The sequence below is a fragment of the Crocodylus porosus genome, unplaced genomic scaffold (assembly GCF_001723895.1).
Source record: "Crocodylus porosus isolate Cpor-Errol unplaced genomic scaffold, CroPor_comp1, whole genome shotgun sequence".
In the NCBI taxonomy this organism is placed as follows: Eukaryota; Metazoa; Chordata; order Crocodylia; family Crocodylidae; genus Crocodylus; species Crocodylus porosus.
This window is the reverse complement of record NW_017728947.1, coordinates 41,559,034-41,572,028: the sequence shown is the minus strand read 5'-3', so window position 1 is coordinate 41,572,028 and position 12,995 is coordinate 41,559,034. Positions and strand designations below refer to the sequence as shown.

The window sequence follows — 12,995 nt, the reverse complement described above, 5'->3', positions numbered from 1 at the left end:
GGCCCAGGCTAAACCCTAGAGCCATTTTCTTTCCAGGTAAACATGTCTCTCAGTGAACTGCCCTCCCTCTAGCACATTGGTTCCTGGCCCCAACCATCTTGCCTTCCTGGCTGCTTTGTATGTCATCTGCAGTAAGAGAGGCAGAGAATGAGCTGAGAAGTCAACCTAGAACTTGAGTCTCCTGCTCCCTGGACAAGGGCCTTAAAAGACAGGAGGTTCTCTCCTTCCAACAATTATGGTTTCTTTGCAATTAAAATTTTGGGACTTGCCCAACATTACGTGTCTGGACGATTCAATTCTCCCCCTTCTTCCCCTGCTCCCAAACACCTACAGTGTGGCCTACTGACCTTGCTGAATTGAGAACGTGAAGGTAAGCCAAGCTAGGCTAAAACACAAACTTGAAGCCCCCAACTTCAGTTATATGGTTATGTACTTGCCACTTAGGCATGTGATGGTAAAATAAGACTTAGCCAAGTACTGCTTTCTTTCTACCTCTTGACAGCACAATGGATTTACCATATTGCCCAGAGGCAGCTCTCTCCTTGTTCCCAAGCTGAACCAGTGGCTATTTTGAAAGAGGGCACCTCCAAACTGTGCAAAGTCATTGAGAAAAGTAGGAAATGGCAGCCATTCTGGAAGAGAGCAATTAGTCTTTTGGCTCTCCAGTGCAAATTTATTCTCCACTGACAGAAGCATTCAATTGTGAAAGACAACTCTTAAATTTCTCCTTCCAAAAAGCATACTTCTTGTACTAGAACTACTCAAAGGAAAGGAGAAACTAAGGGTATGTACATGTGTATGCAGAGAATGGTGGGAGACAGAAGAGAGGAGTCAGCCAGGGTGTGAGCAGGGGAATGTAGGCTGAAGGAACAATGGAAATAAGTATGTGTACATAGTAAATCAATGTGTGTGTTGGGTTGGGGGCTGGGGAGGGGGAAGAAGAGGTGGCAACAAGTGCACAGAATATGAAAGACTAAAGGATTGAGAGAAACCAGAGTCCACTTCGGTGTCTTCACACTGGTTTGGTAATATAAGCAGTTGTAAGCCCATGTTAATCAACTAGTATGCAGTTGTTTTATGCTATTCCAGGGGAAGGAAAGCAGCCAGAGTACACTGGTGACTCTGACCCTAAAAGAAAAACAGTAATTTAAGGTTGATGTTATGTATGTTCAAATAATTAAAAATGTCACAAGGAAATGTTCTCTTTGGGCTTCTTGCCTAGTGTTCAGGTATGAAGTTTCTGATCATTAAAAAATAAAGAATCACAGACAAAATAAATATCAAAATGAAGTTGGAAGTTGAGCATACCTACTAGTAATTTAAGATAGAAAATGGTGATAATAAAAATAATCAAAAAAGAAAAAAGAAAATGAAAAAATAAAACCCACCATACCCACAATTATTACTAACTCTGGAAATTCTGGGGTAAAAGAAATTCTATAAAAGTATGGAAACGCAAATAAGAATATTTCATACCTATCACGTAATGGCTCCATGCAGAAAAAGAAAGCTAAAGTGGCTTTAAAGTTTTATCTTATTTGAGACCACAACAATAAAATGGCTTCATTGTAATGACATGGCTAGTACAACCAGTTCAAAGATGGGCTGAGTTGATTCAAACCTTCCACCTTATGAAGAAGTTATATTTCATTTTATGGAGTTTGTTGTATGCCTGAGTCAAATACAGATCTTAAAATAGCATCCCATTTATCCTGCATACGTTAAAAATCTTAATATGCTTTTGGAAGGGACAGGTAGCACGAGTCAGTGTTGTGCCCAAAGTTTCCCACTCGCCTCCTTTTCGTGATATGCATCAGTTGTCACATACTTGCCACTTGCCACCTAACATGTGTCTGCCTTCCAGTGCTGCTGTATGTCTAACACAAAACAAGGTGCTTTGGGATACGTTAAGATATGCTAGTCAAAATATGAAATATGATAAAACATGTGGAAAGGTAAGTGGACCTCTGTGAGATGCATTTATCTAGATTCCTTACTGCTGTTCTGCCAGACCCTAGAGGAAGCTGGTGGATATTATAGCCGCTCTTTGTTCAGGATAAATGTAAGAAGCAGTTCAGCTCTTTCAGGAGTAAGTTGCTAAACAAATATAAGCCACCACTCAAAATACAGGCCACAAGCAAGGTGGGTCAGGAGATGAGCTAAAATGGACAAAGATGTCTCACTTGGGCTGAAAGAAAAGGCAGATGTCTGGGTAAAGTTTTGGCAGGGGTGATGAGGAAATGTTTTGCTTGCAGGCATTCAGGAAGGTAACAACAAAGCCAAGGAGAACCAAGAAAGTTTTAGAGTAGGACCCAGAGAGAAAGCTAAGAAACGCTGTTATGGATAAAGAGTTTGCTTGTGGATAAAGTAGTAAAGAGGCTTGGAACCCAGAGCATGGAAACTGCTTCCTATCATTTTCAGTGAGACTGGACTTTCTTAGGACCTTTCTTTGTAAGCAAACAGGATTCCATTAAAAAAAACCCATTAGGCCCTCATCATTTCTTCCCAATGGAAATAACCCACGAGACCATGAATGTTAGCTAACTGTTCAAGCCAAAGTATGCTGCACTGGCAGTGAATTACAGGTCCCAATTTTTGCTGCCAATGCCAATACCATAAAAGGAACAGCTGCACTCAGCTACAAGCTGTATCTAACAAAGCAGTTTGGGGTTTCAGGGAGTGTACCACTCTTTTCCTCCCACTGGGCACATCTAAATGATGGTGCCACCCGTATGATTAGAAACTTGCATGGCAAGCCATATGAGGAAAGGCTGAGGGACCTGAGACTCTTCAGCCTGAAGAAGAGTAGGCTGAGAGGGGACTGGGTAGCAGCTTACCACTACATCAGGGACGTACATCAAGGGCTTGGTGAACAACTTCACCAGGGCACCCTTGGGGAAAACCAGGAGTAATGGTCACAGACTCCAGGAAGACCATTTCAGGCTCAACATTATGAAAAACTTCTTCACAGGTAGGGTGTCCTGACTGTGGAACAGGCTCCCTCCAGAGGTGGTGCAATTGCCTACCCTGGAAATCTTCAAGAGGAGACTGGATGGTCACCTTGCTGCAGTCACCTGACCCCAGTTGTCTTTTCTGCTTGGTGCAGGGGGGCTGGACCTGATGATCTTCCGAGGTCCCTTCCAGCCCCTTCCAATCTATGAATATGAATACATGTGCACTTTAATGCACAGTAGACTAATTTACTGCGCAGTGAAGCATCATCATCTACATGTGCGCTGCAATTAGTTTGCAGTAGACTAATTTACTCTGGCATAGGATAGTCCTGTCAGACAGATACTATCTGATGGTGGAGTAAATTACTGCATTTAAATGCACATGTAGACAGTGACATTGGGATTTGTTTACTTTGGCTCAAATTGCACCAGAGTTTATTATTAACATTAATTGCGGGTGGAGACATGTCCACTGTGAATCAAATTAAGTCATGAAACACAAAATGAAATGCCACAAAAACAGGCCAGTTTGGCCAATTTTAAGGCAAATTTTGTGAATCCAGTGAACAGAAAGGTTTCAGACACGGTTTGCACAGACTTATAAAGAGCTTGCATAGCACAGTGATAGTTTCCAGAAGCCCAGGATGAGTTTGCAGTTGGTTTCAGTGCTGAGAAAGTTTTGTCACTTCATTTAAGAGTTTATCAGTCTGGTACTGTGTCCTGTGGCATAACTGAATGAAGAGTGGCACAGAGCATGGGTTTTACCAGGCTCTACAGGAACCACATATGCTCATGCACCATTTTGATTATATACCTCATTAAGGTGTCTCTGTGGGCTTGCTTTTTCTGAAGTTCTACAGTTATGATGCAATGTTTGAAAAATGCTAATGATCACTATGCACAACCATTCTGCTCATAAAGCCATTAGCAAGACACGCTGTCACCTCTCTTCCCTCTCCTGCTAAGCAGCAAGTGTAGTACTACTTCTGAGTGCCATAGGAAGGTTCTGAAGGATGCTGATGGCTCTACTGTAGTTTCAGAGGGATTTACATGTGTATTACTTCTTACTCCTTTACAGCAATTTGCTGAAACAGAAGGGCCCTAAAAACCCAACAGTCCTGTCTGAAATTTTTTTACAAAAAATGGTGTGTTAAATTAAATTAAATGGGCACAGTTCATGGAATCAGGCATCTATCCTTGGCCACATCCAAAGAGCAGAAAAGTTGAAAAGAGAGTGCCATGATTATTATTCTCATGTTCATAGACAGCCATGATTATCCTGGTAGAAAAGTCTAACAGGGGAGTTACAGTAACAGTACAGGCCTTGAAACAACCCACTGAAAAACCCACATGCAGACATTTCCATGCAGAAGGAAAAAAATGAAGACATTCTTGCTCCTGCAATCTCTTATTGTGTATGGTGGTTAATCCTTCCCCGTATGGCTTCCCCACACAGACTGCATAAGTTAAGGGACTTAGGCCATGCCATAGGCTTTGAGAAATATAGGGCTCATTTCTGTCACAATATCTGTTACTTCTCTCCACCCATGCCTTTCCTCCATCCTTTGGTGAGGTGTACCACAAAAAGGGTCACCTTCATGCATTATTGCAAAGACCATACCATTTCCCAGAAGAATCCCCTGCCTCATCCACTATTATAAAAGGTCACCAGGATCTGTTTAAAGTTCTTTCTCCATGTCCCACAAGTAACCAGACACAATGGGTCTGGTGCTGGATTTTTTGAAGGCCCTTGTAAAATTAAAGAACTTGAAATAAGTTGCTAGTTTCCTATTCAAGTCAGAAGAAGCAAAGATTTTAACTGAGGTTTGCTTTGAGTCACAGCATTTGTTCAAACCAAGCACCTTGCCGGGGTCATCTGACCCCGGTGCTCTTTCCTGCCAAGGCAGGGGGTCGGACTAGATGATCTACCTAGGTCCCTTCCGCCTCTAGCTACTATGATACTATGATACTATGATACTATGGGAATTGGAACAGAGGAAAAAATTAATATAAAACCCTGCAAACCAAAGTCACTAAATTTCACACAATACTAGTTACAACAACTTGTCATGCTAAATGGAGATTATATAGAGTTTTGAAGATAAAATGGAATTGCTCTTTTGATAATGGCCATCTCAGGAGAACATGCAGTCCAGCTTCAGAAAATTCTTAGAGATGAAGAAAGACAAAAAGGGAAATGCTCCATTATATTGGTCATGTGACAGTCTGTCACCCACCCTGCCTTATGCTCTTTCGCTACTTGTGTCTATTGTCCTGGTTAAAGAGGATCTAAATTCTCTGAATGTCAAGCACTTGGAAGTCCAAAATTTCATCACAGGGATATGAAAATGGTCTCAGATTTGGTGGGTCAAACATATACAAACTGATACATAAATGTAGAACAAACTTGGCATCAACCCTTGCTGCTCTGTACATGCAACTGTCACCCATCCTAGTGAATCAATCCAATCTGTAAAGCAGTCGATCTAGAAATTATGGCAAGGAGACAGTTGCTCGCTTTTTTTCAGATGCAACTGCAGCACTCCTAAAGGTATGGTTTCTGATGGGTGTCAACGACAGGTAAAATCCTAAGGCAGGCACTGCATGCCTGCTCTGTCTGAAAGTTTCTGAATATAGACACATTCCTAAACAGTCAACCCTTCCTACTAACTCTTTCTTTCCCTTTGTCTATTGCAGAGAGCTTTATGTTATACACAGAAAGACCAGAAAGATACTGCTTCCTAGAGTGTGATCTATCTTAAGACTCTTGACACGCATTCTACAACAGGCTCTCTTACAACAGGCAAGTGATCCAACCTCATATTTTCTCCATTATTGTCTGTGTCATTTCCATTCAGCCTTCTAATCTACTCATCCAGCCTTCCTTGTCTAACTGTTCTCACATAACACAGGCATTGCCTGAACCCTATAGATGTAGGCAACACAAGAAGTGCTATCCAAGAAATAAGCCAAGCAGAACACACTGTGTCATACTCCAGGCCTTCCATGGTACCTTTGCAGTATTTCCATACAAATGCTATATTTCATGTCTTTCCTTGGTGAAGTTAATAATGGAAACTGTTCATTTGGGCCAACAATCTGCCTTCAGTGGTAAATTTTTGAAGAGCTAATGCGATTGAGTGGTCAGAGCACAAAAGGGGCAGCCACACATCCAGCAGTGTTCATTCCAGCTCAGTCATTGCCTCATTTAGTGGTTTTGGATAAGTCATATCAACTCTCTCTCAAATTCCCCATTCTGAAAAGGAAATGATATCCATCTACCTCATGTTCAGGCTACATGAGTAACATTAATACTTGTAAAGAGCTTTCAAACTTAGTCATGCTGTGTAAATGCTAAACATCACTCCTCACTCACTGCTCCATCCAAGAACAAGAATCAAAACGATTCTTCTGCCCAGGGTCCAACGATTTATGTTCCACTGCTGTGGAGCCACTCAGCCAGTAGAGGGAGCTCAGGTATACTAATGAATTCTTATATATGCTCAGTACTGCTAGCAAACTACGTGGACAACAAAACAAGAGAATGCCTAGGATATTTCTCCACTAGAAATTCAAAGAAAAAGGCATCTCTCTCTCAATTTCTAGCAAATGGGAAAAGATAAAAAATGTTACGACCGTTCTCCTCAAAGTTATATGAAGTCTTTTGGAAACACTGGAAAGTAAAATGGAAAAAAATTAAAGATAATGTAAGCCAGATCTATTAATTTTTAAGAGGGTTGTGGTACGTCTCTACTCCCTGTTTTCACCATGCCTATTAATAAAACAACAGATATTCCCTGAATATGCTTTCCATGTTACACCCTTGCATTCAATCTGACAGCAGAGGACTCTCACAACAGCTCTTACTAGGAAAAAATAAATGAACCTTTTAAGAGTACCTTTGCTATTGTCACACTGAAGGATCAAGAAATGGTCAAGACCATAAAACCCCACAAGGGAAGGCATAAGACAGCTGGACTCACCTCATCCAGTTTGCTTTGGTTTCATCTGTCCCATCTATGGATTTGTAGCGGTTGTTCTTATCAACAATCTGAAGAATAATAAAACGAAGACAGCAGGTCAATGGGCTGTCTCAGGGAATGGGATGCAGAACTTTTCAGGTGCTGGTCAGCATAGGTAGTCTTTCATCTCTAGTTCATCAATTCAAATGCACCTGGAGCATTACTGACTCTAGGTTACTCCCACCAGATGTTTGCCGGGCCTCCTTCCATTCATGAAGTGAATTTGATAGTCTAAGGCCATTTTCCATTTACCAAGATGCACGAGACTGAACTCTCACCTCCTCTGCCCATGTAGGTTATCTTTCCAGAGCAGGGCTGGGGTTTATCCCCACATTTTACAGGCAGCTAGACTTAGGTACTAAGATAAAAGTGACTTAAGTCTAGATCATAAAGCATCCCCAGGAGATAGCTGTGAACAGAACTTTGGAGTCCTGCTTCCCAGTTCCTTGCTCTAACTACTTTACAAAACAGTTGTCAACTTTTTTATAAACACAATCCCAAATCTACCTGTAGATTGCTTAAAGCAACCCACACTATGTTACGGCTGCAAAAGATGAAGTTGTTCCTGATAAGCGGATGGACTTGCGAGATACTGGGACTCCTAAATCCTAAGCTTCTCCCACCCACTGATCTGCTCTTGGAAAGTTCTACTTCAAGAGGCTGGGCAGACAGCTCACCCATCTCTAGAAATAATATGTAGGATAAGCAGAGAGAAAGAAGATGCTTGAGGAAGAAGCTCCTAAAGGCTGAACGGTGGGAGGCAAGGCAAGAAAGAGAGCAGGAAAGTTGAGAGAAGGTGCAAGCTTACTTATTTATTCCCCCTACGTTCATTACTACAAAACTGTGGCTTTCTCAGTTGATGAAACAAAACACGAAAGATGCTCCTTTGTGTACTGCATGCACTGTGTGACACTAGTGGTCAAGTCCTCCCAAATCTGTGACTATAACCTTGGAATCCCGACTCCTTCTCACCACCCCCAACCTAAGGCTGCTGTAAACAAACAGCAGCAGAAAGGCATCTGCTTTCTTAGAGACTCAATTTCTAGCTTTCCCATCCCATAATTTACTGTGCTAAGATGCGTGCTTAGATAGTACACAATGAGGAAGGCAGTTAGGACACTTACCAGCCAAGAGAAAAATCCAGCTGACTTGTCCTGGCTGGAGATCTGCCCCTCGTATGGCCCAAAGATATGACCTTTGGGGATAACCTCGTTCATACAGCGCACGTCATTCTCCCCATTGGGTTCTTTCACCACCTCCATGCCAGGCGGGATGGTCAGTGATGCCCGGTCAGGGATCCCAACGGGCACTGGAGTGTCTGACACAAACACAGGGGGACCATGGTTTGGACACTCATCCACAAAGTACTCCTGGCAGGACTCGCAAACTGTAGGTGTGAGGTGGGGAGAAAACAGGATTAGATTCAGCAGAAGTTTCAACATCTGAAAACAATGAATAGCTCATACAGACTATCCCAATGAGGACAGAGCGCAGATTTTCCTATTCCAAAAGTTAAGACACCTGCTACCCAAATTAAAGGAAAATCTGTTATGAACACGTGGTCTACGACACAGTCCAGCAGTTCCAAGTCTATTCATTAGGGTGCAGAAATGTGTGCAGGGGCATGTATTAAACCACAACCCGTTTCACTTCAGTAGAAAAAAATGCTTCCTTTCCCTGATGCTTTGGCTTTATCTCCTGCTCACTTTCTGTATCAGATAAATCCTCTTTCTATTCTAGAATGCCTACAACTCTGTTCTCACCTAATCCTCCTCCTATACCTCCTCCTACAGCATTCTACCACTTTGCCCAAGCTTTAGCCCAGCTTCTATCCCTGCCACAGCTTGCACCTGGAGAAACTTGCCTAGCATCCTCTCCTTGAAATTCATCTTGAAGGCACTCTTGCTCCAGAAAGCATGGCAGTGAAACAGGTCTCTGGATTATATGCTGTTCTGTACCATGCTGTCTCACCCCTTTAGACCAGTAACTATTTGAGACACACATGACATTTTCTTGCTAAGTACATGACCCACTGTCCGGTTGTATAAAATAATGGTTTCCACTGCTGGCAGTGTTTCCCCTATGAAATATAGTTGAAAACACAGGGTTTCAAAAGACAGAATTTAAAGAAAGCTTTCTAAAATAGCTTTCTAAAAACTCTTCCTCCTCACTAAGGAGAAAGCACCACGTCACGGATCCTGTTCCCCCCAGCAAAGCAAGAGTAACTCCCATGGATTTCAATTGGCATTACTATGCCTTGGGGGCTAGGACGAAGTCTGACTACAACATTTCTTCATTTATGGTGGGAACCTGACATGCAAGGCCCCTTGTTCAAGGAATATTCAGAATTCAAAAGGCTGAAAGCAGGCAATGCCTTGGGAGGTTAACCTGCACCCAGAAGGAGTGACCTGGAGCTTTGACTCTTTTCTTCTTCCTAGTGAATCTGGGACCACACACACCATATACAGACAGCTTCAGCATCTGCATCTTCACTGCAGCTTAACTGCAGATGTTAGATCAATTCTGTGACAAATTCCCTCATTCTAGAGGAAAGGGGTGGACACAGAAAAGAAGAAAGGCTATCTAGATGGAGTCATCTCTAGGGTAAAATACTTACACCAGAAATCTACTTGCTGAAAGCTCTTTGTCATTATTAAATCCCGTTTCCCTTTCAGTTTCTTAGGCTCTACCTCCATGGACTGTGGGTCAGGCCTCCCAGAGCTGAAAAGATAGCAAAAGGAGGTGGGGGGAAGAAAAAAAAATTCTTAGGCCTACTTACAGACAGTTAAAAAGCCCAAGGCTGAATCGATTCAATCTTTGCTGGTTACTCTTAAGCTGTGTAGATTGAACCAATAAGCAAGTGAACAGACATTCACTTTTGATTCTGAAAATGCAACCACATGCTTCCAGTGGCCCAGGCAAGAAGCTGGGAGGTGCCAGAGCATGCCTCCCTGCTCAGCTGGAGCAGACAACTTGGGCCAAGGCTAGCCCGCCCAACCTGCAAGGTGGAGTTTGCAGGGGAGGTGCAAAACATCCTGGGATGCTGAGGGACTGTGAGTTAACTTGAATCTGGAGGGGATCTGAGAGATTTCAATAAATTTATTTAACCTAAAACAACTAAATCTGATATTACATCCATCCAGATTTATCTTAAAACAATTGTGGCCATTTTGAACGTGGTTTATGTGCACTAAACTTCTGTTGTGTTACAAATGTGATCCAGTTTTTAATCACTTATGCCAGTTTGTGTGTAACTTCTGTCCCTAGCCTAAAGTACAACATCCTGAATGGAGAATAGAGAAGAACTCTCCGACAGACAAGAGAGAAGGGATGGTAACAGCCTTGCACTGCTCCCCAGGCCTAAAGGAAAGAAAAGTACCCAAGGCTGATCCCATGATCTAATCTAAAGATATTTGATGCCCCAGCCTGCCAGAGCATGTTGCTCAGGTAGTATTATGTAACTAATGCTTACAGCACTTAGTGGCTTCAGACAGACATCTTCCACATCCCAGCCTGCTGGGATGCCAGTAGCTTTAAGGGGAGCACAATCCATCAAATCCATTTTGAACTTATGAACGAAGAAGAGAAGACAGGAAAAGCAAGAGTGCTTACCAGGGGTGTCCATATTCCTGGTCCCGGTGTGGAGAACAGGCCTCAGTCTTTATTGTTACCATCTCCCCTAAGGAAGTCTGGGTCTGGATCAAACAGTCCTTCAGGTTTTCACTCATGTTCTGAAAGAGAAGAGGGGGGAAGGTGAAGGGTAGAGAAGCTGTGAAATTCCTTCCTAACCCAAATATCTAGTTCTTTGCTACCTTCCCTTTGACAAGAAATCACTGCCACTCTCAGCGAAAAATCCCTTCTAGAACCAAGAGACAACAGCAATTCTATCATGAGGTAGACTTAGTGTGCAAGATGTGGGGAACCGAATGGGGTACTGGAAATCAGGATTGTGCTGATAATACAATGACAAAGCTAATATAGAACGACAACCTTTGAAATCACTGGGTAGAACATTATAGCATATAACCAGAAGTGCAATTTTAAATAACGTGGAGAAACAGAATGTAAGGGGGCAATGAACTACAGCTTGTCTAGCAGAATGGTTACACAACTTTCCAGCCTGACTCAGAGTCCAGGGAGGAGTAATACATAGCTAGATGCAGTCAAGCATCCTTAACGTTCAAAGGCATGCAGGAATTCACCAGACCTGCATGCCTTACGGTTCTTCAGCTCTCTGCTCCTTGTGATTAATGGAGACCAGTTATTACCATACTTCCTGGAAGTATATTATTTTAATGATAAATGTTACCATCTTGGCTCATTGCAATAAGGAAACATTTGATGAAATTAAAAGGTGGCAGATTTAGATTCAAAACCAATTAAAGGGAAAGGCTTTTTCTCACCAGTGGTTGCCACCAGATGCTCCTGAGACCAAGAACTTAAACCAGATTCAGAAAAGGATTGGGCATTTATATGGCCATCAAGAATTCCTGGAATCAGCATAATTGATGCTCACAACATTTTGGAAGGGATATTAAACTTTGTGTTCGGTGGCTTAAGACAGTATCTAAATGTCCTGCTTTCCAACGAGACCAAATATGCATACATGTGTAGGTATGCACAAATGGGAGTGTGTATGCACAGAGACTATCCATCACCTGCTATTCTGTTGTTCTTACGCTTTCTTCTAAAGCACCCGGTAGTGGTTACTATCACACTGGGTACTACACTTCATGGCCCTCAGGGCTGTTCTTTTGCGTCATGTTCACACACTCTAGTACTCTGCGGGCACCCAACCTCTAACAGTCAGAATCCTTCCTTCGGAAATGCTCACTGAGGAACGGTTGTTGCAGTACAGAATTGAGATCCAGACCCTATGCCATTGATTAGGCACCTAAATGCAATCCTATTTCACCGTGTCATGTCCCTGAAAATTCATGAATACATCTACTTTTGTAACATGCTGTCATCTTACCCATAAGATTGACTTCTCCACCCTCTGGAGTAACAGAATTTCTGGGACTCTAACAGGATGGAATAGGATGTAGTCAGGTGTCTAAATCCACGCAGACACCTCGTGGGTGGACCAGAATCTGGTCTCGGAGCTCTAATCCTGATTAAATTCTGGAATTCTTACTCTTGGTTTGTAAACTCCTTCAGGCAGTGGCTTTCAGACCCTATTTCCCCACCTGTCAATCTGTAAACCGGAAGACTAATACTGATCCCCTACTTCATCAACTAATACTCATGGGGTACTTGTACACATGATGGGGATTTAGTTCTCCCTAAACTGAAACAGTGGGTTTTTAATTGTGTCATTTAAAAACCCACTGCTTCAATTTAGGGACTTCTGTCATGTCATGTGATGTCACAGTGCATCACGGCCCCCCATCAACTCACCTCTCCCCTGCCTCTGCCCCCTCCGTGCTGCCGTGGGCAGGCTCCACCAGAAAAAAGTGGTGAGGTGCCCGAACCTGTCCCCCCCCCTTGCAGAGCCTACCTGACTCTCCCGAAGCAAAGGTGAAGGGGGGAAACGAGGTGTTGGCAGGCCGAGCAGTCCCCGAGCTGCGGGGCACGCTGGTCCTTCCCTCTGCAGTGGCGGTACCCTCTGGGCAGCACACTAGCAGTGCACCCAGGTGGTCCAGAGGGCAGGGAAACAGTTTGTCGCTACCACAGAGGGAAGCACCAGGCTCCGCACAGCTCAGGCAGGCTCTGGGAAGGGGTTGGGGCGGGGATGTAGAAGATCAGGCTCCTCGCCGCTTTTTGAGTTTTGTTCTCCCTCAGTGGAGCCTCCTTGCATGAGCTGCCGCCAGGTCGCACAGCCCCTGAGCTGCATGGCACGCGGTGCTTCCCTCCATGGTGGTGGCGACCCTTGGGCGGGATTCTGGTAGGCACCTGCCGGGTGCCACTGCCCAGAAGGAAAGGTCTGGGGTCCCACACAGCTCAGGGGCTGCTTGGTCCACCGGCAGCTGGCCTCCTGAACCCGTACACCATCCTCACTGCCTTCCCGCCACCTGGG

The 12,995-nt window shown here is 43.6% G+C and overlaps 1 protein-coding gene across 2 annotated transcripts in view; it reads right to left on the bottom strand.

Annotated features, from left to right (window-relative positions):
• PRDM11 (PR/SET domain 11) overlaps positions 1 to 10,735 on the bottom strand; it is a 38,183-nt gene extending 27,448 nt beyond the window's left edge. The window contains exons 1-4 of one of the 2 annotated variants that reach the window (XM_019551308.1): positions 10,589 to 10,735; positions 9,594 to 9,697; positions 8,101 to 8,363; positions 6,938 to 7,005 (exon numbers count right to left, since the gene is read on the bottom strand). In XM_019551308.1, the coding sequence (XP_019406853.1) occupies positions 6,938 to 7,005; positions 8,101 to 8,363; positions 9,594 to 9,697; positions 10,589 to 10,704 (551 nt within the window). In that variant the 5' untranslated portion in view covers positions 10,705 to 10,735. The remainder of the gene's footprint in view (positions 1 to 6,937; positions 7,006 to 8,100; positions 8,364 to 9,593; positions 9,698 to 10,588) is intronic. The other variant, XM_019551309.1, reaches the window with a different exon arrangement.
• Positions 10,736 to 12,995: the final 2,260 nt, after the last annotated feature.